The sequence below is a fragment of the Aspergillus aculeatus genome, assembly GCF_001890905.1.
Source record: "Aspergillus aculeatus ATCC 16872 unplaced genomic scaffold ASPACscaffold_1, whole genome shotgun sequence".
Lineage (NCBI taxonomy): Eukaryota > Fungi > Ascomycota > Eurotiomycetes > Eurotiales > Aspergillaceae > Aspergillus > Aspergillus aculeatus.
The window spans coordinates 3365073-3387936 of record NW_017962976.1 but is presented as its reverse complement, the minus strand read 5'-3'; the positions used below and the strand labels follow the sequence as shown (position 1 = coordinate 3387936).

Genomic DNA, 22864 nt, shown 5'->3' with positions numbered 1-22864 from the left:
ACCGTGAGCACCTGACATGAGCTCACTCCGGGGAAAAGACCCGGGTCTCTCGATTAAGTATTCGAGACGAATGCTCTCCCCGTGGAAATTCTGTCGCTGACACCTCCATCTAGAAGATTCAAACGCAATAGGGATGCGGGAAGCTGCCATCTCGTGACATCATGAATCATCATTCATCTCCCCCCGTGTCTTGGGTGTTTCGTATACTAGAGTCTATATAACCGGCTTCTGTAGACCGGTTACGGCTCGGTTTGGGATCTCGTAAATCTCTGCATGACTGGATTCCGATCAACTTTGACATAACGAAAGAAGCAAGCTAGCGAACAATGGTTTTCTCCAAGCTGAGGCGACCGGGAGGTAGACCCGACACTTACTCTGCCGGTGACAATGAGGCCGCGGCAGATAGAACCCTCTCCACGGCGCCGATTCAAGAAGCAAAAGAGGAAGAACTAGTTGACACACCCATCCCACTCCTCACATGGCGCTCTTTTCTCATGGGAGTCTTCGTGTCGATGGGAGGTTTCCTCTTCGGGTACGACACGGGTCAGATTTCCGGGTTCTTAGAGATGCCGAACTTCCTTCAGCGATACGGCCAACAGCGTTCCGATGGCACGTACTACTTTACCAATGCCCGCTCGGGCCTCATTGTGGCGTTGGTAAGAGCTCTGTTCCTCTCCCGAAAAGTTTTGCTCACGGGGCTGACGCATCCTCCGTAGCTGTCCGTTGGCACCCTGATCGGCGCTCTCGTCGCAGCTCCCATTGCAGATCGCGTGGGTCGTAAATGGTCCATCAGCGGATGGTCGGCCATGGTATGCGTGGGCATCACGGTTCAGATATCCTCTCCGTCCGGGAAGTGGTATCAAGTGGCCATGGGTCGTTGGGTGGCAGGCCTCGGAGTCGGGGCATTGTCATTGCTCGTGCCGATGTATCAAGCCGAAACTGGACCAAGACACATCCGTGGCTCACTGGTCAGGTATGCTTGCTCCCTGTGTCTGTTATCCGCTAGAGTCAAAGGACTAATACCGCAACAGCACCTACCAGCTGTTCATCACGTTGGGCATCTTCGTCGCCAATTGCATCAACTTCGGGACCGAAGCCATGGACAGCACCGCCTCCTGGCGCATTCCCATGGGCATCACCTACCTGTGGGCGATCGTCCTGGGGGTTGGAATTTCGCTCTTCCCCGAAACCGTCCGATATGACTATCGGCACGGCAAGGTCGAGCGAGCAACCGACACCATCGCCAAGATGTACGGGATTCCCCATAATCACCGTAGACTGAAGGAAGAGCTCGATGAGATCAAGCAGAAGTACGAGGAGGAAATGGCGCGTGGGAAGGTGAGCTGGGTCCAGCTCTTCAGGGGGCCGCGCATGAAGTACCGGGTTGCAGTCGGAGTGGCTCTCCAGGCACTGCAACAACTGACCGGGGTAAGTGAAGCTATCCCGCACGCTCCAACATTAGCACCAGCTAACACAGGCCCCAGGCCAATTACTTCTTCTACTATGGGACAACCATCTTCCAAGGCGCCGGGATCAGCAACAGCTATGTCACACAGATGATTCTCGGTGGTGTGAACTTCGGAACCACGTTCTTGGGTCTGTATCTGATCGAGAACTATGGCCGTCGACGGTCGTTGATCGCCGGTGCGCTGTGGATGTTCGTGTGCTTCATGATCTTCGCCTCGGTGGGCCACTTCGAACTGGACCGGCAAGACCCGGAGAGCACGCACACCGCCGGGGTGGTCATGGTCGTGTTCGCCTGTCTGTTCATCCTGGGGTTCGCCTCCACGTGGGGCCCCATGGTGTGGACGATCATCGCGGAGCTGTACCCGTCCGAGTACCGCGCGCGGGCCATGTCGCTGGCCACCGCGTCCAACTGGCTCTGGAACTTCCTGCTGGCCTTCTTCACCCCCTTCATCACGAGCGCGATCGACTTCCGGTTCGGTTACGTCTTCGCCGGCTGTCTGTTCCTGGCCGCGGGCCTGGTGTACCTGACGGTGATCGAGGGCCGCGGCCGCACCCTGGAGGAGATCGATACCATGTACGTGATGCACGTGCCACCCTGGAAGAGCTCCAAGTTCCAGTTCGAGGAGATGCAACCCTTTGATCGCCGCGGCTCCGCGGCGGAGAAAGCCGGCGCCGCCCATATCCCGCGTGTGGGCGATGGCCAGCCCTCCACCTCCCATACTACGGAGGTCTAATCTTGTTTTCTTGGGTGGATGGCAGTTTGTTCTAGTAGGATATGTGGAGTTTAATGTACATTTTCCGAAGCTGCTGGTTGTGGTTTTTCACATCGCTGAGTTCTTGCACTTTCCGTTCGATAGTCCTAGCTGGCTTCTGAGTACAGTACCTACCTATCTACAGTAAATACAATCTCCAATGAATTGAGATCGTGCATGATGTATAGTATAAGTACATGCTGGGAGACTCTCAGCGACACATTATTCAAGCACTCTACGATTTGAGATTCAGGCTGGATCGCAACGCACAGTCGTCGAGCCGTGAACGGAAGACTCCAGTGAACACTGCCAATGTCAACCGTCCCCGTCCGCAAGCGTCCGCTACCCCCATTCGTCCGATAGAGAACTGCAGGCTGATCGAAGCCATCACTCACGATTCCTCGTCAGCACGCCACGGCGACGATGCACAATAGCATGGCAGGCAAGCTTCCGAATGAGAATTGCATGCACAACCATCAAAACCACAATCCACCACAATCCACCACAATCCCACCGGCCGACTGCGACGCCGTCCTCAACATCCATCCGCAACGGATGAAAAAGGAAAAGATCCATCCGCCGGGGGGGGGGGGGTTATACTCCCGCCACGATCATATGACACGGGACACCGAACGTAACTTTGGGAGGGATGATCCTGCCTATTTGATCTGGGTGAGCGACTCGGAAACAGCGCTGTGCCGCGCGGTTTGATGGGCGATCGGCAATGGTTGGTGAGTGTACATTGATATACACCTGCGGACGTGGGGAATAGGTCAGGTATTTGTCGTAGGAGGCGGGGGGATCATTTCACAGTTTAAAGTTGACGAGGGTGGGTAGAAGGTTTGGTGATTGTTGGTTGTAGGTGTAGGTGTAAGAGGCAGGATAGTGAAAGTGCTTGATGGCTGCTATGCGCAACGGGGTTGATCGCCGGGAGAAGGGTCAGATCTCGGGTATGGACCGTTGGTGGTGGTTTACGCGATGTGGAGTCAACGCGAGAAGGGTACACTAAGCTACAGCTTATAGGTAATTTTAGGGGAATAAGGATAGAAAAGAAGCATTGTTCTATGGACTGAATGCTATTTATGAAACATGCGATAAAGAAAAAAAGGAAAGCGACAACGCGGGGATATAGTTATGAACGATGGTATGTTGAATAGTGTCATGTACAGTCCACCCGAAAAAGAAAGGGAGAAAGGGAACCTGGATCAATCGTGATCTCCTGAATAGAAAACAAGCCAGAAAGTGACCCCTGAAGTGGTCAAGCCAACTCCGCACCTTACAAAGCAGCCATCACTCCCAAGACACCCGCCACGCCGGCGATGCCATAACCCAACACTGCAGCGGGAGTGGCCTGGACACCCGCGCCCTCGGAGCTGGAGGTCGAGGCCGTGCTGCTGCTGCTGCTGCGGCTGCTGCCAGTCGACGTACCAGTGGTGGAGGTGGTACCGGTCGTAGTGGCGGTCGCCGTGGTCACCGTCGCGGTGTTCCCGCCGGAGACGGTCGAGGTGGCCGTGGCCTCGCCGTTGGTGCCGGTGAGGGTGGTCAGGTCGTCCCAGCGGGAGGAAGCCTTGGACGCGACGTCGGAAGCCCGGGACCGCGCGTCGGAGGCGACCGACTGCCCGTAGGACTCGGCGTTAGAGGCAACCGATTCACCCCAGGAGCGGGCGTCGGAGGCGGCGGCCGCACCGCCCGTCTCGGCCGCGCTGGCGATCGAGGTCGCCGCCGAGACGATGTTGGTCGCCGCGTTCTCGGCCCCCGAGGCCACCGTCTGCGCAATGCCCTCGGCACCCGACACGATGCTGCCGACGATGTCGCCCTGGGGGGCGGCGAGGGCGGAGGCGCTGAGGAAGGCGGTGGTCAGAAGGAGGGTTTGGAGTTGCATGGTGAGGGTTTCCTGTGATTTGTAGATGGTAATGCGGTTGGTAGGAATGAGGGCGAGAGGTGTATAGTAGAGGTGGTGGGTGGAAAGTGGTTAGGCGAGATAAGGATAAGGATAAGGAACGCTGATGATAACTGTGATTGAACCCGGGGTATATGGGTATATGGGGTATTTATGTAGATGTCCAGAAATAAATAGTAGATCACAGAAGATCAACGCTAGGTAACGACGAAAGACGAGCAATTTATAACAATCGGCAGATGCGGCAAACGATGGGTACACAAAACCCCCAAGGACCTGAAATTTGGGGATCGTCAGTCCCCTGGAGGGTCCGGTCCCAGTTTCGTCCCAGTCCCAACAGTTGCCCGACCCCTTCCGATCGGTCAGATTCTCAGAAACAAGAATAGCATCCAGTCACCGATGGCATTGCCGTCCCGAGCCACCGTGGCTGTCGGTTTTTGCGCATCCACTTGCTCGCGCGGATTTGACGGAACAGCGAATGGTGGTTTGGTGGTTTGGTGATTTGGGGGCAGTCCGGCGAATCCTGTAGATCGAGGGACATGCGATTGCGGCTCAGCGACCCACTACGTATGCCTTCCGGTGGCTGAGCGAGGCACCGAGTTCTGGAAATATCGATGCCTAGTTACTAAGCATGCATAAAAGCAAACACAGCACAGGAACTTGGCCACTGCAACTGGCGACTGGTGCAGTGGGCGAACCAGGGACGCTCCCCCAACGATTTACTTGAGTAACCCGACTAAAGCCCGAATTGGATCAACTGCGAATTTACCAGTTAGGCGATGCAGTGCCTTCTCCAGAGGTCGCGATATTGTAAGCAATACTTGTTTCTAAGTCTCTTCACTTCTCGATGGGTCCACTGAAGTAGGTGTGTTTTCAACAGTATCTTTAGTAGCGAGATACAACTAACTACAGGCTGCGGCACCTGTAAACTCGATCGCAGATCGACATCGGAAATTAGCCATGCCTGACGTGCTCGGCTCCTGGTCTATGGCAGATAGGGTCAAGGCCCATGCGAGCCTACTGCAAGTGTCGGATCCCACTTTGATTGAGAATCACAGCGGAACCTTGGCAGTCAAAATATCATTATACTGGAGTAAGACAATCCCTCAACGTTCTCAATAGCGCCAGTTGGCATAGCGGTCGGTTTATTTCACCAAACACTGCCCGGGGGATGAGGTTGAAGCAGACAATTGCCTGTCTCAGCTGCTTCGCCGATATCGCGACCTGTCTCTGATCCTCAGAAAAGTGCTGAGCCGGAATGGGGAAACAAGCAAACAGATTAGCATGTGTTGCCGGTTGTCGTGTGCTCTTGCAGAAGAAGTTGCTTGATTGTCCGTAGAAACACTTCGTGGGACGAGCTTCACCGCCGAGTTTGATAATTGATGGGCGGGACTGGCAGGTCACCTGAGATCCTGATCTTCTCTTCCTTCCTTCCTTCCCTCCCTCCCCCGGGCCTCTCCCATCACACCTTCCGTTTGCACGGCCGCTACACATCGTCATTTGCCACTCACTCACTCACTTACTTGCTTGAAATTCATTCCTTCGACATCATTGTTGAATTGCCCGTGGTGGTGTACCACCTACACCCGCATAATAAGTATTCTAATCTCGCACAGCAATCGTGCCATCTTCGCCTACTCTTCCCTTTCTCACTTCTTTCTTGATCACATGTGATTGTGGTCCTAAGTGGAACCCCATCGAGACCGTCCGCCGACCGTATTTTCGAGCCAGCTGCTGAACGGCACCTTTATCGCTCCACCCCCCACTTGGTCACCCTCTTTTCCTCTTTTCGATTCTGGTCAAATTCAACAGTTTTCCCGCCATTGTGCCAATTCCGCTCGGTATTCTTCCTGAACGAACTTCCCCGGGACTCTTTGACAGTTTTTACCCCGTTGTTGGCCCGCCAGAGCTCCAGTGTCCCCTGCGGGTCTATATGACTTATAGTATGGATTACCCCCCAAAAAAGCTCCTAACTTCTTCGTCCCCGACTGACAACACCTCCAGCACACAGACGCGCGGCCCTGACCAGCATTACCCTCTGTGGTTGAACTCACCGTTGCGCAGACGGTTCCTGCTTCTCCAATCTGGGTCTTGTATCCTGAACATGCCCTCTTTTACCGGCCAGACCTCTGAGTCTGGTCTCGACTATGATGGTAGGTCTGAGCACAAGTCCGCTCCATGCCCTGTCCTTTCTCTGGTTTGTGCCTCTCCTGTAGCTGTAGGTTCCTGGAAGCTTTGTTTTCGGACCAGATCTATGTATAGCCCACTGCGACTTTTACCATGCTTTCGACCGTCTTAAGCTTAACGTCCCTTGGCACATTCGTTGTCTTCGTTGTGCTGTCACTTGATGTTGCTGGATTCTGACCAATTGCCAAGGGCCCCAACCGATCATGGGAACTGGCCTAAATGTGGCTTTCCAAAGACATCGTCAGACGACCGGCCACTCGGACTCAGCGACTTCGTCGGAAACAAACATTCCTAAGCACCACCGGGCCCCGGTGCCCAAGAAAGCGACAGCTCGACCGCCAATCCATCCACCGACCTCTCTCAGTAGCCAGAGTTCCAGCAATTTGACTGAATCTGCCATACGCGACGAAAAGGACCCCAGTATGAAGTACAGCGAAGAAGATTCGCAGAATAGTCTTTACAGCCAGGTGTATGAATGGCTTCAACACGAGAGATCTAAGCGCGGTTCTCATCGCTCACTAGGTTCTGGCGTTCCGGATGACGCAGCAAGTGCTGGCCAAGTTGCAGGCAACAATAGCATTGGCATGTCAGTAGAGGAGAGGTCGTCTTCCAGCACACAGATTCCCATGGCTCTCGACAAGCTCGAGAAAATCTTGCTTCAGTACGCTGCTTCGCGACAGGACAACGGTGCTGTGCGGCGACTTCGACGCCATCGATCTAGAGGACTACGGAGAGGATCGGCTTCCGAGTCGGACTTTTCGGATCTCGACGTCGCTGCTCCTAGTGTGGATGCGGTGCTGGACAACTCTAAGACCCTAGCCTACAGCGGAGGTGGCGCAGACGATGACGACAGCGAACAAGGGGCCATTGTCCGTTGCGCCAAAGACAGAGAAGCCTGGCTGACTTTCAAGACTGAGATACTCCGCATTGCGCACACCTTGCAGTTCAAGGGATGGCGAAAGCTACCCATGGATCTTGCCGCTGACATTGAGGTCATTCGACTCAGCGGTGCTCTGACAAATGCGGTGTATGTGGTGAATCCGCCACAGCACATTCCGGTCCCGAAGGCCGAGGATGGTTCTTATTCTTTGGTTGCGAGAAAGCCTCCTCCGTAAGTGCCTCCTTTCCCAAGTCAGATGAAAGTCACAGGAGATGATCTAACCCCCTGCAGGAAGCTTCTGTTGCGCATCTATGGCCCGCAGGTGGATCACTTGATTGATCGAGAAAATGAGTTACAGATTCTTCGGCGCCTAGGCCGTAAGAACATCGGTCCCAAAGTGCTAGGTACCTTTCAGAACGGTCGTTTTGAGGAGTATTTCGAAGCCCGTCCTTTGACACCCCGCGAGCTTCGGGATCCTCTCACTATGAAGCAGATTGCCAAACGGATGAGAGAACTTCATGACGGGGTTGAATTGCTCCCAGAAGAGAGGGAAGGAGGGCCGGTGGTATTCAAAAACTGGGACAAATGGGTCGACCGTTGCGAGCAGGTCATCAACTGGCTGGACAAGGAGATTCAATCTGAGCACAGCGCAAGCAAGTCAATCTCAGAGCCATGGCGTCGGCGAGGCTTTGTTTGCGGTGTTCCCTGGCCGGTATTCAGAAGGGCAGTCGACAATTATCGCAAGTGGCTCATCTCCAGTTGCGGCGGAAGTAATGCCCTGAAACAGCAACTTGTCTTTGCGCACAACGATGTAAGTCTGTTGCTTCCACCTTTTACGGATAAAATGCTGATTGAGTGTCGAGACACAATATGGCAATCTGCTGAGAATGGAGCCAAGTCAAGAGTCGCCCCTGCTTCGTCCTGAGAACAAGCATAAGCAGCTCGTTGTGATCGATTTCGAATATGCTTCGGCGAACACGCCCGGTTTTGAATTCGCGAACCACTTCGTGAGTACTTTCTAGAGCTGTCTGCCAAAATCCATCACTAACCCACATTAACAGTCTGAATGGTGCTACAACTATCACGACGCGGAAAGACCTTGGGCGTGCAATAATACCGAATACCCAACTCCGGCACAGCAACGTCAGTTCATCAGTGCTTACCTCAGCCATCGGCCGGGATTGCGCGAGCAGGCCTCGCCGTCCATCACGCCACTGATGCGGGCAGGTACTTCCAATCCGACTTCTCTTGCGCCGCTGAGTCTCGATGCCGGTCCAGATTTGGATGTGATGGCTAGTGTGGATATCGAGAGATTTCATGCGGACGGTATAGAAGCAAAGATTCAAGCCCTAATGACGCAGACAAAGCTCTGGCGCGTGATCACGTCCGCTCAGTGGGTGGCTTGGGGAATTGTCCAAGCGAAGATTCCAGGCATGGAAGAAGGTATCAACGCGGTTCCCATAGCATCCAATGGTCAAGGTGATACCGCGAATGGTAACGGCGCGCACGTAGAGACGACAACTAATGTGCCTACCTCGACTCCCCCGGTGGACGCGGATGTCGATGAGTCTGACGAATTCGACTACCTCGCATATGCGCAAGACCGCGCCATGTTCTTCTGGTCTGACCTCTTGTCGATGGGATTTGTACAAGAGGATGAACTGCCGGCGCCAATGGTCGAACAAATCAAGTCACGGATCACCAAGTACTAGGTGGCCTCTGATGATCACACACGATAAGGATGGGAACTGGTCGGACATGAATGACGAAGCGATCTTTTCTTCTGCCATATGTTTGTCTTTGTACTGTACATAAATACATCATACCTACGTAGCCAGGAGTATCATCACATCACTGATTCTAAATTGAGTTCATCATCCAAAGGAGCCACAGGCAACCTTCTGCTAGCCATAATGCAGAGAGAGGGCGGGGAAATCACTTCCGCAGCAACTTCCTCTGGGTCTCCTTCTTGGCCCCCTCGACCCACTCGTCGAATTTGCCCTCTTGCTCCTTCATGCCTGCCACCCCCTTCATGACCTCCCCGATGAAGCCCACGAAATTCGACTTGCGCAGGGTATTCTCCCACGCCCAGGCCCTCCGCTTGCGCTCCTCGTTCTCCAGCGCTTCGGCGTCGCCGAACTCGCGGGCCCGGACGCGCAGATCCCGGCACACGGCCATGAGGTTGAACCGCGTCTCGCCCTCGGGGTACCGGGCGATGCGCTGCTGAATCACCTCAATGACCTTCTCGGGAAAGTCCTCGGGGGTACAGTCCCCGTGGACGATGGGATGCGGCTGCAGGCCGTCCAGCTCATACAGCCGGCCGGCGACGGGCGTGTACGCGATGAAGTGATAGACGTCCCCGCCTTCTTCATCCTGTTGGGGGCGCTGGGTCTCGTCGACGAAGGGCGAGGACCGCGCGAAGGCGTTGTGCGCGGTCCGGATCGGTTCGCTGTTCGACAGCGCCTCGCCCAGGAGATCCGGGGGAAACCCCGTGGTGAAATCCTTGAAGGCGCGGAGTTCAGGTCCGATGTCGATTTTTGGTAACTCGGAGGTGGAGGGTGAGGGGGTGTCGTGGTTGAAAATCACGGAGAGGATGGCTTGCGTGCCGCAGGCGTTTTGGATGGTTTGGTTCGCGAAGAAGAGCGTTGGTGGGGGGGTTGGGTCGGGGGTTCCTGCCGGGGGTTGTTGTGTTGATGTACTTGTGGATGGGGGGTGGTCGCGGATCCATTTGAAGAGGAAGATGACGCCGTAGACGGGGCTGCGTGATGGTTGGTTTGGTTGGTTAGTGAGATAGATGGTTGGGGGGTTGGTGTTGTGGGTTGGTGTGTTGGTGGGTGAAGGGGGTATACCTTAATGAGCGGATCGTGTCGGCGTCTAAGGAGATGAGTTCTTCGAATTGCACGTCTTTGACGCCGAGGTTCTCGATCAGAGAGGTGAAGACGCCCTATTTGCGTTTGCGGTGCGGGCGGTTAGATTGTCTTGTTCTGTACTGTATTTTGGTGCAGAGTTGCTTTACCTCGTCGGATTCAATGGTGCTCCAGCCTCCGCCTTCGGACATGGTGATGATTTTCCTTTGTCTTTGGGTGTTCCTGTTCAGAGAGGTCGGTCGGGTCGTATGTGTAGTTCGTATGATTCGGGCAAGCTTGGATTGGATTGGATTGTGACGCTAATTCATCATCGGAAGCTGTTGTTTGCTTGGGGTGCAAACAGAAACCGGGGCGCTGCGATCTGCTTACCGGATTAGGACTAGTGGTGGTCCGTGGATCGCTTCGTCAAGCTTTGGGCTGGATATACTACGCAAATAGTCTATCCGAGCTTCGGTTTCTCTATCGAATCTCTCTTGTGTATAAGCTTCTCTTTGCTATCTACTGCTTCTACTAGGCTCCGGGTCTCTGACTACCTCGCTGAAGCTAACTCGAAGCTGAAAGTCAACAGCAGACCATTGCCTGAAAGCTCAGGTCTCGTCTCGCCAGTCCAATCACTCTGACTTCCTTATATCACAGAAGTATGTGTGGTGCATTAGCAGAGCGGAAAATTTCTGCGCTTCTCCAGACATTGAGCATGGCTTGCTCAGCTCACTACCTCTGGCCCAAACGTTCCGAGAACCGTGTCGAATACCCTCTCTAAGAGGGAAGCCCCTTGCGCCCTTTTACCTATGTTTCTGAACCCTCACGGACACCACGGACACCGTTCGGCCACAGCGCTATCTACGCGAATTCGACGAGAGAAACATACCCCGCCAAAACCTTTGGACACGGATTAGAAAGCAATAGCGCAACATGAACCCAATTTCGTCACGGGCGCTGAAGCAGCGGCAGACGAAGAATGCCTTGGACAGCAAGTCCTCCTGGCCTCGAGACGTGCCTGCAAGGGCCAGTGCGCGCGAAACGGAAAGGGTTGCAGATCCTCATGAAAGTCTCCAATCCTAAGTCCAATATACATTAGTACGAGTATTATCTGGCTTTCTTTTTCTTGACTCGCCCGTCCCCGTAGGGGGTGGCAAACCTCCGGGGGCTCATCCAGATTCCCAGCCTCCCCCGCCCCCCCTGTCTGCCCTGGGAACGTTTGGCATGTTGGACGGGCACGAATAGTTTCGCTTCCTCCTTCACTGGCTGGACAGGGGCTTCTTTTGCCAAAGTATCCAGTGGGAGAACATTGAAACCCGGATCAGGGGACTAGGTCTAAAACATTCGGGAGCGGAATCCAAGACGCAGTGGTTAGTATTCTCGTGATGCGAGACATTGCGGCCGAAAGAAGGAGCCAATGCCATGGCCAATAGGGCAGAACTATGATGCAAGAGGGAGACAAAAATAAGTTTCGAGATTGGGGGTGGATGCCTGTCTAAATACTTGCTGCTCAAGGCAGCTAGGGTGATCGACCGTTGGGTCAACCGTTGATGCACCATCTGTGTTTGGAAAGCCGTGGCTCAGGCTACCGACAATACTGTGCCTGGCGATCAGAGATTCAGCTTAGGTACGATGCATTTGTTATTGGTTGCTTACTTTCCTGGTTTAAACTCTATATTGCATATACGCACGACTGACGCCGGGTCCGGCCTTTGTTATGGCTATGAGCGAGCTATAGCAACATTGGAGCTTGGTTAGAAGCCTCTAACTAACATTTCAAGATCTTTACAGATCAGACACAGAGAGTCTAAGCAAGAAGATCGAGATGAAGCAGATTCATCGAACAGCGGACTCGGTCGAGCAGGTGGCACGGAATGCCGATGGCTCTTTTGTTGTCAAGCCTACGCGGACCTGCATTCCGTTGCAACAGGACATCCACCATTCCTCCAGGGACCCAGTCGGAGACCTGGAATAAGCTTGTCAGGCATGCCACTTGCTATTCATATTATTTATAGGAACTGGTTTCCTTCATCTCTTGCTGTTGGGATGTCTGTGCCTTCTCCTTCGTGCGCAGCCCAGGGTATCTCTTGAAAACGCTACTCGGGCAGACGAGCCGTTGTCTACCTCAGTGAACATTAACGCAATTGTGGCATATCTGTCTGACTGTGGATACAAGCAGTGTAAGTGTTATAATACCGAGCCTTCACAAGGTTGAAGACACTTGACATGAAGAACCCACGACTAACCAAGCCGATTACCCCAGTTTAGTCGGCTCCCTTTCGTGTCAGAGACAACCACGCGTTCCCATATACCTGAATATGAAGAGTGCTGCCCTTTTTTGCGGGCTTCTGGCCTCGTCGGTGTCGGCCCACATCCAGATGTCCAACCCGTACCCCATCCGCAGTCCCCTCAACCCCAACGGCGGAGACAACAAGGACTACTCATACACCAACCCTCTGTCCAGCGACGGCCACGACTTCCCGTGCAAGGGATACGCGAATGACCCGTTCTCGTCGGTGGCCAACTACTCTCCCGGTGGTTCATACAGCCTGGAACTGCAGGGCAGTGCCACGCACGAGGGAGGGTCCTGCCAAATCTCCCTCTCGTACGACCAGGGCAAGTCCTTCAAGGTGATCCACTCGATGATCGGCGGATGCCCCCTCACCTCCAAGTACCAGTTCTCGATCCCCTCGGACGCTCCCGGCGGGCAGGCGCTCCTGGCGTGGTCGTGGTTCAACAAAGTCGGCAACCGCGAGATGTACATGAACTGCGCCCAGGTCACCATCGGCGGCTCCAAAAAGCGAGACGTCGCGCAGCAGGAGGTCGCCGGGGCGGTCGCCAGCTACAGCAGCGCCCCGCCCATGTTCATCGCCAACATCAACGGACCGGGCGGCTGCACGACCACGGAAGGCCAGGATGTCAACTTCCCGCTGCCCGGCTCGTCCGTGGAGGGTAGCGGCTCCGGCACCGGGTACACCTGCACGGGCTCGGCGGATTTCCTGGGCGGCTCCCACGGCTCCAACTCCGCCGCCTCGTCCTCTGCTTCTTCCTCTTCCTCCTCCCACAACGCATTGACTTCCTCGGCAGCGGGGTTTGCATCGCCATCCTCTTCCTCTTCCTCTTCGTCCGCCTCCCACTCGTCTGCCTCTAAGGTGGCTTCCGCCTTTGGTTCCAACACTGAGCACACCGTGCTCCTCCCCACTGCCCCTGCTGCCCCTGTCCCCGCAGAGGCTGATTCCAACCGCGCTGCCCCTGGTGGCAGTGGTGGTAGCGGTAGCGGTAGCTCCTCCCATGGAAACGTGCACGGTGCCGCTCACGGTACCGCCCACAGTAACACCCACGGTGGCGCTTGCGTCGACAACACCATCATCTGTGACGAGGACGGCAAGAGCTGGGCCCTGTGTGCTCACGGCCGTCCGGTGCACATGGGATCCGTTGCTGCGGGCACATACTGCAAGCACGGTGCCATGCACGCCGCTTGAGGGACTGCCCGGTTCTCGGTTCGTGTGCTGCCTATCAACCTTGTACTCTTTCCACAGCCAGCGCCTTCTCTTTCCTCCCATACCTAAGTGGTGACGGGGGAGTCCGAATGGCGCCGTGCTCTAATGTATGTTCCATAATGATGTATTGTAATGCTTCTGCTAACATGTCGGCTAAAAGATTTTTGTTTGGATTATCTTGGAATTGAATTGTAATTTTGTGCATAAAGCAGCTTTTCACCGGTAGTGGTACAGTAGTGGGTGTCGAGAGGTTGTGTTGTTTTGGAGTCTCGTCTTAAGTGTTCTATGTTGACGCTACCACGCCAATTTTCAAAGCACTAAGTTTCCTCAGAGAAGAGTTTGTAGCTGTTGGGAAGAAAAGTTCGAATCATAAACTCTATGTCATCTTTTGTACCTAACGAAGATCATATTTAACCGAGGGTCTTGCCCAACTCCTCCGCCCGTGCCGTAGCGGACTGCACGGCCTTGTCGACGATCTCCTTGAAATTCAGCGCCTCGAAGGTCTGCAGGGCCGCGTGTGTCGTGCCGTTGGGGCTGGTGACGTTCTTGCGCAGCTGCGCGGGCTCCTCGTCCGACTCCACCAGCATCTTGCCGGCACCCAGGCACGTCTGCGCCGCCAGACGGGTCGCCTGCTCCTTGGACAGTCCCAGAGCCGTGGCGCTGGCCACCAGATGCTCGACCATGGCGAAGAAATAGGCCGGGCCGGATCCTGAAGATCAAGTCTGGTCAGCTAGAAGCCCTTCAGGAGGAAATTTGGAAGGGGTGGGGAAAACCATACCAGACAACCCGGTGACAACGTCCAACAGCTCCTCGCGATCCACCCACTCCGTCGCCTTGCTCACACTGCCCAGAAGCTCGTTGATGACCTCCTTCTCCTGCGCCGTGACATCCTCACTGGCGACCAGACCCGAGGCGCCCTCGTTCACCAAGGCAGGGGTGTTGGGCATGACGCGCACGATGTGCGCGGAGCGGCCGTCGCTCGTCTGGACCCACTCGCGCAGGCTCTTCATCGTGATGCCGGCGGCGATGCTGACAACGATGGGGAGCGCGGAGCGCTGGGCCCACGAGGCGGCCAGCTCCTGGCACACGGTCTTGGTGATCTGCGGCTTGACGGCAATGATTACGATGTCGGCGTCCCCGCCGGCGGCGACGTTGTCGGTCGTGGTGCGCACACCAATGGCGTCCATCTTGGAGCGGTTGACCTCCCACGGTTCGGCGACGATGATCTTCTGCTTCTCGATGTTCTGCACGACCAGGCCCTTGATGATCGCCGAGGCCATGTTGCCGCCGCCGATGAAGGCGATGGTGCTTTCTTTGAGGGAGGGCATTGTGGTTGATTTGGTTGTCGGGCTTGGAGTATGGTTGGGGTATCTGTGAAAGTTCGGAGAGAAGAGAGGAATGGAGGGATTGAGATGTAGGGTAGTAGTAATGAAGGTGAGGGGGTGGTGATGCTGTTACTCACCGGCGACGAGACCGGGCCGGCGGGCGGCGTGTGAGTTTGGTGGGGGGGGAAGCTTCGGTTGCTGCGGGGAATGGTCTAACCTCTTTCGGAATTAACCTTGGGTGTCACTTGCATAGTTGAACGCATGTGATTGCCAGGAACGGTTTACTTCTTCAATGTCTGTGAGTAAACTCTCTGCAGAACCCATGCTGTGGCTTGGTTTGTGATGGTACAACCACATCTCTCCGTTCTGGTAACAGTTATTACAGTCTCAGTCTTCCGCTGAATAGCCCAAGATGAAATGCTCGGGTAAAATGATCCGAAGAAGGCTGTCCAATTGATATAGCTTGGCCATCCCTCTTGTCGGTTTCGAGGGCGTAGCAGATAGCATTGACATCTTCATGGATACAAGTGTGCTGTCTACATTTAAATACTGGAAATTCCACCTCATGCGATGTTCTCGAACTTGTCGGGTGACCCATCGATTGTAGCTCAGATGACAATCTGGTGACAGAGTGAAGTGCTTCCTCTATAGGCTACACCCACGAGGTGTGCTCTGTATCACTTGCAATTGCAAGATAGGCCCTTACAGTCCGCGGTTGAGATCCCTATTAGAGCTGTTCTGTGGGACCCCCCAGTCAACAGTTGGCTAGTATCGAGGATGCGTGGGTAGTGAGTTCTCAGAAGTAGCACCACATCGCGGAAAGACAGTTCAATGCTCAAGTCGAGCGACTCAATGCTGAGGATGTGTAACCCCCACTATGGCGGGTCACACTTACTAGCTGCAAGACCCAGATCTGGATGTCGGGGGGTTATATAAAGCCCTCATAAATCTGTCGTTGGAGACCAGACGAAGACTGCTCTGAAGCTACATTTCAAGACCGATTCTCGCAAGCCTTCACCATGTCGGAGTCTTCTGATCTTGTGTCGCTCCAGGTGCGCATCTGGGTGGCGGAGAAGGACGTTGCGAAATACTTCGAAGCCCTCGGGGCTGTCTTTTACAAGATTGCCCGCGAGCCCGAATGCACGCTCTTCGAAGTGTATCAGTCGCAGGAAAACAAGGGAGAGATTTTGGTGCTCAAGAATTGGTAACCTCGTTCTAACTATCTATCATGCTTATTGTCAGTCGTTGCTCATTGATTGTTCTCCAGGAACGCATCAAAAGAATGGGTGGTGAATGTATGGCTTCTGCTTCCTTCAAAAGATAGTTCTCTTCGGCTTGGATCTCTTCTACTGATATGGGAGCAGGTGGCGATGAAAAGACCGTACCTCAATGAGTACCATGACACCGTCGAACCATTGTTTATCAAGCCCAAAGAGGTGATAATCGCGGATCGTAAGGCTGGGAAATTCAGTGTGGTGAAGACCAAGAACGGCCAGATCTGGCCAACGGATGGACATGAATAGTTGGTCGGGATGAGTCCGTGGCATCTAGTACTAGGACCTCATAACAAACCAAGTGTTTAGTCCAAATCAAAGAAACCACATCATGTGACAGATACTGAATTGCCTCGAAGTAGTAGAAAAACATTGAATTGCATCAACATGCTCTGATCACCTGACACTCCATGCCCGTCGCGTGTCGAGTACCCGATTAAGAAGCAGCCACCAACCTCCCATCCACATCTCTACATTTCCTCACTTCACTCAGAAGAAAAGGAGAAGCTCTAACGAGTTTCTCAGCACCAGAGAAACCAGCAACCTGGAGCCAGCACTTGTCTTCTTCCACAAACTGCTTTCTTGTTAGGCTCTGAAACTGATTCTACTTTGTTTACTCTCTCCAACCTATAACTCACTTTCTACCTTCCGCGACACATCTTCAACATGACATCAGTCATGGAAAATGAAGATTCAACCCCTACATCTCATCAAAGTGATAAAGCATCAGATTTATCTCACAGCAGCCCATCATCACCCCTCAGTATTGGCGTCGATTCACAGCACGTCTCCAAGCATCTACCGATCGCTGACAATGGAGTTATAACCCAGGCCACTCACAAAAGTGTAGAACCCTCAGGCTCTTCGCACAATAGCTCTGGAGTTTCTCCTGGTGATGGAATCTGTCCAACAACATCGCAGTTCAATCTGTGCTATCGATCCAAGCTTGCTCAGTGGAAACATGCGGCTACTGCGCATATCCCGGGCTCTGACTCGTTGGATTTCTACATACAATCCTTCTTAAACCTGCTCAAGGACATTCCTCCATTTTTTCATTCTCCTCCAGAAGAGGTGGCGAGATTTGTGGGAGACTGTCTTATTGAATCAGAGATATGCATCGACTCGACGGAGGATCCCTCCTGCGATCGACCTCGCATGTCACTCAAGTATCGTCACTTCGTCGCAAAGCCACGGCCTGTCACATGCCGTACTGCTACGGAGGTGCCAACAGAAGTATCAATTCCCGCCTCTGCCAGCCCTCTTCGTGCCGGGTATTTCACCAGCATCGCCCTAGCGTGGTGTTATATCCTTTCTGCCCGCTGGGTGGAGATTCTACAGCAAGCTGGATTGGAGTGCCACATGTTCCATGCAAAAGGCTTGCAGCTTGAAAACTCTTTCTGGGACATTGTTCTGCAGGGTCATTGGGAAGCTCGATGCAGGGACCCCGAAGACGAGGAAGAACAGCTCTACTCTCCTTGGATGCTGAGGTTGTCTGACATCACTTACCCCCAGTATGTCTATTGCCTGAGCTGTTCTTGATATCTGCCCGCTAACCTGCTTGATAGAGATGAATGGGAATCGGCCGCTTCAGATTCAGCCCTTGCTTTTGGCGCCCTTGTCAGATTTTGCACATTTGAAGGCCTCGAAGGAGAGTTACTCATTGGTCTTGCTGCGATCCTGAATCTAGAACCATGGACGATATCTCGACCCAAATTCCCTCCTCCTGTGATGATCCCAGCCATGTCTTTGAGCCCTGGCCCAGTTTGCAAGAACACCATTTACGACAAGCTGTTCCGATCAATCGATCAATGCATGTTTCTCAGCACAACAGGAGAGGCTATCGACTCACTGAGTTGCAGTGTGTTCTTTGACCCTAGCGTGCCCTGCAATCTCGTAGGGGCCGGTATTTTAGGCATAATTGAAGCTCTTTCGCCAACCGAGACGATGAGCAAGCGGCAGCTGCACACAGAGCACAAGCCATGTGACGACTTGCGCCCTTTTATTGACAAGATTGACAAACAGCAGCTCCTCAACGCGATCATGTATGTGAAACCATATCTGGGTCTTTTTTGGACAGCAGCAATCTACACCAACCAGGTGATGCCCCTGCTGAGGTGGTCGCTTAGCGGGATACCAATTCTTTGTCTGCCTGCCGCGTACTGGACAAATACACACCAATCGTTCCTTCAGATGAACTACCGTTCAGCCTCCTCCAAGGAGCTTTTATGCACTCGGGTGGATGAATTTCAGACCTCGCACTTCTGTCTGTCCAATACTACTTCACTGCCATGGCCATGGTCCCCAGCACCGCCATTTGGCTCAACTCCAGTCACAAATCTAAGCCTCGAAGCGAGGGAGCATCTGTCACACATGCATAGACCTCGCTCTTGGCAGATATACTGGATACTAGAGTCTGAGCAAAAAATCCCTGCGAGCAGCAAGCATGACTTCGAAAGTTCGGAGGTTCATATTATGAACTACTTTGATTGTGCAGGAAATTCTGACGAGTAAGCCAATGACAACGATCAACTTTTGGTATGTGCTGACAATCCAGGTTGCCTCATCCTTTAAGAAGTTTGGCTGAAGGACAATCGGGCAATGGAACACGAAGACTCTTCTGTTGGCAGAGGCATCATGAGGGTGCCATATGGCTTGATGATGGGTCGGGTGACGTTGATGCCATCCGTCGTATGCAGATACATCCTTGGATCAAAGACCCCTGGAACAACAACGACTTCCCGGTTTCTGAGCCCGAGCACAAGGAGCTTGATTTGGAAAGAATCTTGAAATGGAGAGATGTGATTGAGCACGATGGCTGCCAGAAGCTTGGTTCATGATCCTATGAAATGACCGCGCTCAGTATGGACAAGATGAACACAGCGCTATTGCCGCAACATGCGGGTATGTTCAGATCTACATTTGCAATGTCTGCAAAAAATTCAAGGAATGAAATCAGCGGGTCCAGTCTCCATTATCATCTTGACCCCCCGCAGTCCCAGTCGCGGCGTAGTCCTCATTCTGCTTCTCCGGGACATCAACCTGGTCGCCGCTGAAATCGAGATTCTCGCTGCATGCCGGGTGGTCCTTGCATCCAAAGCACACCCTGTATGGTAGAGCCTTCGAACCCTTAGAGCCCTTAGAGCCCTTAGGACGCTCTCTAAAGCAGTTACTGGCAGTGCATTCCTTCCATCTGTTCAGGCAACCAGTGGCAGGGCAGGGCGCAGTGTAGTGTTCGTTGTTTGCGTGAAGGCACACTTTGCAAAACCCTTCCATTCCCGAGCGAGCCGACATTCTGTCCGGATAAAGCTTGGCTAGTGATAGAGGGCAAATCGTAAGTTTATACTCCTATTAGTCCCGCAGTTATGAACAAACTTACCTGCCAGACAAAAACAAGGATAGTACTCGACTCTAAGGAGAGAGGCCCGCGCGCTATGCTTTGGGCGAGATTAGAGTATTAGACTATCTGGTCAGGTCAGCATCACCACTGGGAATAGTTACGTTTGACTGAGGTTCTTACCGGACCTGCCGACGAACTGTAGACAGAAGCGGAATAGAAGGAGGGAAGCTTTTTTTGGGGGGCGTAACCAGTCGCCGGAAATTGTCGTGTCGATTTTGGAGGAGAAGGGAAGGTAGAGGTGGAGGAGCAACAGAAGGGGTTCTCCATGAGGTGTAGAAACACCCATCTCTTGGTGTGTTACTGTTACTCTGGCAGAAGGCAATTCACCTACTAGGTGACGGCTGCTGCTGCTGCTGCTGTCGTTCCTTCACTGCTCTCATTCTGCGGGCCAATTCGATCTGTGTTACTCCCATCCTTCACCTCCGGCAAGTACATCTCCTTGGAGCCAGGGCTCTAGCTCAAGGCCTTGTAAACTGGGCATCTCTGCGACCAAGCCCTCCAACCAAGATAGCTCGTCGACCCTCGGGCTGAATGGCTCGGTCACGGTCTCCCCTGCCCCGGGAGCCAGATTCAGCACCTCGGCCAACACCCTCGTGTCCTCCGAGCGACGCTGCTGGTACAGCGACACCAGCAAGCGCGCGGTGCTGTACGCCTCCCGCATCGTGGCGGTATCGTACGTGGTCGCCACTAGCGTCACCGTCTGCATCGCGGCGGGCAGCATCGCCAGCGACGCCCGCGTGTCCATCTCCAGCAGGACATAGAGGATCTGCATCGGGACGTTGGCGACCTGGTGCCAGGGGCTGCCGTCCGTGACCATGGTGCGCGCGTACGACAGGGCCTGGCCGAAGAGGACGAGGACCTGGTCCGTGACCTGCGGGGTGATGGAGAGGTTCAGAATGCGGAGCCGGCGCAGGATGCAGAGGACGAGGTTGGTCTGGGCCATCACGGACGGGGGTTGCGTGTGAGTGCCCTGCAGGACTCTGGTGAGGGTCGGCTCGAGGTCGCTGTCTGTTTGCGAGTTCTCCGGGTCGAGGCATGCCGAGGCCGGGAGGAGGTTAAGCACCTCGGGCGTGTAGTCGCCTGGGTTCGTGGGCGAGGCCGGCAGCGGCAGTCCCGTGCGGAAGGAGACGCGGGATAGGCCGAGGTCGAAGGAGGTCCAGATGTTGAGGTGGTGCGCGACGCCCACGAGGCGACGGTTGATCTCCCGGTCGTGGGGTTGCGTGGTGGCCGGAGCGCGCAACGGGACGGTGTCGTGCGACGTGGTAGAAGGAGAAGAAGGTTCCAGGTGCAGACCGGCCGCCTCAATAAGGTGCATCAGCGTCGAACTGGCAATCCAGGTGGCGTGCGGCGCCGCCGTCATGCGCATGTAGACCACGCGGAGCGCCCAGCCCGTCACCAGCTCGAGGGATGGGGGTCCGGATCCGTCGTGGCCGTCCAGGATCAACCGGGCGGATTCGACGAGGTGAAGCTCCGTGATAGTCATGCTCCGTTGGGAGAAGAGCGAGCCTAGCGCCGCGACTCCGGCGAGGACGCTGTCATGGATGGAACCGCTGGACAGCGGGGTCTGCCATCGGGTCTCGAGGCGGTCGTCGAACACGCGCCGGTCGATGAAGCCGTAGCATGGATCGATCTTGGTGAAGTAGACCTCGGCCAGCTGCTTCATCTGGGCCACCGAGATGACATCGACAATGGGTCGGGCGGCAATCGCCCCCGTTCCGGAGGGTAACTGCCGTGCGCCGATGTTCCATCCGAACAGGGCAAGTTTCGGCGCCTGGGCGGGATCAACCTTGAGGCCCATCTTGCGTACAAACGCGGCGGCGGAATTCGCTTCGAGACTGCGGGCTATGTCTTGATGGTGATGGGATTGAGTGCCGGCTTCATCGGGCGAGCGGAGAGACTCTCCTCCCACTGATGCTGCGGCGGCGGCGGCGGGAGAGGATGGCTTCGCTGCCGTCGCAGCGGAAGACGGCTGCGATAGACGACGTTTCCGGGGCGTTTGATCTGTATAGTGGCAGTTATAGCCCCAGTCAGTGCAGGTTGCGCAGGGGGTTGCTCCATTGCATTTCCTTTTCCTCTGCCGACATGGCTCGCAAGCGACCCGGGCACGTTTGCGCTTGAGCTGATCCCCGGACTCCGACATGGCGAGTGGGAGGAGCGGGATTGGAAGTGGTTCCGCGAGAGGCATCGATGGAAGAAGCGCGGATCTTGCGGGCTTGCGGCCCGCCCGCGGCTCCTTTCCCCGTCAATCGAGATGCACCAATGCATCAAGCTATTATCTATTCTGTTCTGTATTGGAGATCTGGAAAGAGTAAGATAGTTTCTACCGTCATTTTCGTTTTTGAACGTGCAATCGCGAAGATCCGGTCATCTTGTGTCTGACTCCTGAATTCATTGTCAATGCTTGGGTTCTATCTATATATATAATGCGTGACTACCCAGGCACCGTAGCTTTTTTCCGTTACTACTAGTAACAATGTTAGATCGAGTTATCTACTACTTCCTCACTTCTATCCAATTGCTTGCTCTTGCATCAATTAGTGAGTATGTATTACCCAGCACCATATGTGACAGCGTTACATCAGTACAGTTGTATTGTTTGAGAACTAAACGCAAGAGGCAGCGTCCTCAAGGCCTTGCTGCGAAGGTTCGAGGTTAGCATAATCCACGCCAAACATCACCACGCTCTCATCTTAATTGACTCGGATCAGACGCAGTTTTCTTTTTGCTAAACCAAGAGCCGAGGGCTTGCTACAGTAAGACAAACCATGATTAACCAGTGTTTTCCAATGAGACGCAAACAGTTTCTTGTGACCTGCCGGTTCGATCACGGCAGCAGCCACAGCTTAAACCAATTCAGTCGTCGATGGTAAGGTTCGTCCCAGCATCAACATTGAGAGACGAATGAGGTTGCTGGTGGTAGTACTAGAGTCGCTCCTACTTGATCCCAGTTAGCGTGCGGCATAGAATCTTGAATTATGAACAAGCTCAGGTTATTATGAGTAGGTAGTATTCTCCCGGCATCTTACCCCATGCGCGCGACCCATACTGATCTGTGGGCGGAATCTATATTTTCTCCATATTATGCGGAGTAAGCCTCCTGCGCCAACGTCAAACCTGCTATACTCAGTAAACTGTACATATCTATACCTCTATGGACAGCACTCATGTAATCATCTTTCGTTGTCTGAGTACGAGCCACTGCACTGCCAGGAAAGCCCACTCATACTTAATGTAAACCCAGAAACAAAGAAACAGGGTCGCATGGATTCCTATGTTGTTGGAAGCTTTTTCTCGGTAGCCGATCAATGAAGTCAAAATGGCGTTATGCAAGATGCG

General features: G+C 54.1%; 9 protein-coding genes across 9 annotated transcripts; 5 read left to right on the top strand and 4 right to left on the bottom strand.

Annotated features, from left to right (window-relative positions):
• Positions 1–234: 234 nt before the first annotated feature.
• Positions 235–1995, top strand: ASPACDRAFT_110693 (sugar porter family MFS transporter; the record flags this gene model as incomplete). Its single annotated transcript, XM_020195497.1, has 4 exons — positions 235–656; positions 717–973; positions 1032–1428; positions 1485–1995. Coding segments are annotated over exons 1-4 (1495 nt in total), but the record flags the coding sequence as incomplete, so codon positions are not given.
• A 1271-nt stretch (positions 1996–3266) lies between these two features.
• ASPACDRAFT_74794 (putative GPI anchored protein) lies at positions 3267–4127 on the bottom strand. The gene has a single exon (XM_020204301.1). It carries the CDS (start codon positions 4099–4101, stop codon positions 3496–3498), a length of 606 nt encoding a protein of 201 aa, XP_020061619.1. The 5' UTR covers positions 4102–4127; the 3' UTR covers positions 3267–3495.
• Positions 4128–6509: 2382 nt separating this feature from the next.
• On the top strand, positions 6510–8898 carry ASPACDRAFT_38850 (putative choline kinase; the record flags this gene model as incomplete). Its single annotated transcript, XM_020200520.1, has 4 exons — positions 6510–7417; positions 7478–7997; positions 8050–8193; positions 8248–8898. The coding sequence occupies 4 exons, from the start codon at positions 6510–6512 to the stop codon at positions 8896–8898; spliced, it is 2223 nt and encodes a 740-aa protein (XP_020061618.1).
• A 223-nt stretch (positions 8899–9121) lies between these two features.
• Positions 9122–10244, bottom strand: ASPACDRAFT_56658 (putative 26S proteasome-associated ubiquitin C-terminal hydrolase; the record flags this gene model as incomplete). Its single annotated transcript, XM_020203159.1, has 3 exons — positions 9122–9944; positions 10036–10130; positions 10203–10244. The coding sequence occupies 3 exons, from the start codon at positions 10242–10244 to the stop codon at positions 9122–9124; spliced, it is 960 nt and encodes a 319-aa protein (XP_020061617.1).
• A 1836-nt stretch (positions 10245–12080) lies between these two features.
• Positions 12081–13607, top strand: ASPACDRAFT_1884841 (uncharacterized protein). Its single transcript, XM_020198380.1, has 2 exons — positions 12081–12212; positions 12301–13607. The coding sequence occupies exon 2, from the start codon at positions 12351–12353 to the stop codon at positions 13512–13514; it is 1164 nt and encodes a 387-aa protein (XP_020061616.1). The 5' UTR covers positions 12081–12212; positions 12301–12350; the 3' UTR covers positions 13515–13607.
• Positions 13608–13771: 164 nt separating this feature from the next.
• ASPACDRAFT_74791 (pyrroline-5-carboxylate reductase family protein) lies at positions 13772–14880 on the bottom strand. Its single transcript, XM_020204300.1, has 2 exons — positions 14311–14880; positions 13772–14241 (listed from the first exon to the last, which is right to left on the bottom strand). Exons 1-2 carry the CDS (start codon positions 14858–14860, stop codon positions 13943–13945), a joined length of 849 nt encoding a protein of 282 aa, XP_020061615.1. The 5' UTR covers positions 14861–14880; the 3' UTR covers positions 13772–13942.
• Positions 14881–15876: 996 nt separating this feature from the next.
• On the top strand, positions 15877–16380 carry ASPACDRAFT_56655 (putative quinol monooxygenase; the record flags this gene model as incomplete). The annotated part of the gene is made up of 3 exons (XM_020203158.1): positions 15877–16061; positions 16125–16152; positions 16222–16380. The coding sequence occupies 3 exons, from the start codon at positions 15877–15879 to the stop codon at positions 16378–16380; spliced, it is 372 nt and encodes a 123-aa protein (XP_020061614.1).
• Positions 16381–16797: 417 nt separating this feature from the next.
• On the top strand, positions 16798–18968 carry ASPACDRAFT_49456 (uncharacterized protein; the record flags this gene model as incomplete). The annotated part of the gene is made up of 4 exons (XM_020202250.1): positions 16798–16846; positions 16982–17642; positions 17697–18638; positions 18704–18968. The coding sequence occupies 4 exons, from the start codon at positions 16798–16800 to the stop codon at positions 18966–18968; spliced, it is 1917 nt and encodes a 638-aa protein (XP_020061613.1).
• Positions 18969–19931: 963 nt separating this feature from the next.
• ASPACDRAFT_38844 (uncharacterized protein) lies at positions 19932–21668 on the bottom strand (the record flags this gene model as incomplete). Its single annotated transcript, XM_020200519.1, has 1 exon — positions 19932–21668. The coding sequence occupies one exon, from the start codon at positions 21666–21668 to the stop codon at positions 19932–19934; it is 1737 nt and encodes a 578-aa protein (XP_020061612.1).
• Positions 21669–22864: the final 1196 nt, after the last annotated feature.

What these genes read in the sequence shown, in the direction of transcription:
- ASPACDRAFT_74791 (XM_020204300.1), bottom strand. Translation starts at nt 14,860, where the DNA reads ATGCCCTCCCTCAAAGAAAGCACCATCGCCTTCATCGGCGGCGGCAAC. An exon ending in CGTTGTCACCGGGTTGTCTG is followed by an intron (nt 14,242 to 14,310) that starts GTATGGTTTTCC and finishes CTTGATCTTCAG; the next exon opens with GATCCGGCCCGGCCTATTTC.
- ASPACDRAFT_1884841 (XM_020198380.1), top strand. Translation starts at nt 12,351, where the DNA reads ATGAAGAGTGCTGCCCTTTTTTGCGGGCTTCTGGCCTCGTCGGTGTCG.
- ASPACDRAFT_74794 (XM_020204301.1), bottom strand. Translation starts at nt 4,101, where the DNA reads ATGCAACTCCAAACCCTCCTTCTGACCACCGCCTTCCTCAGCGCCTCC.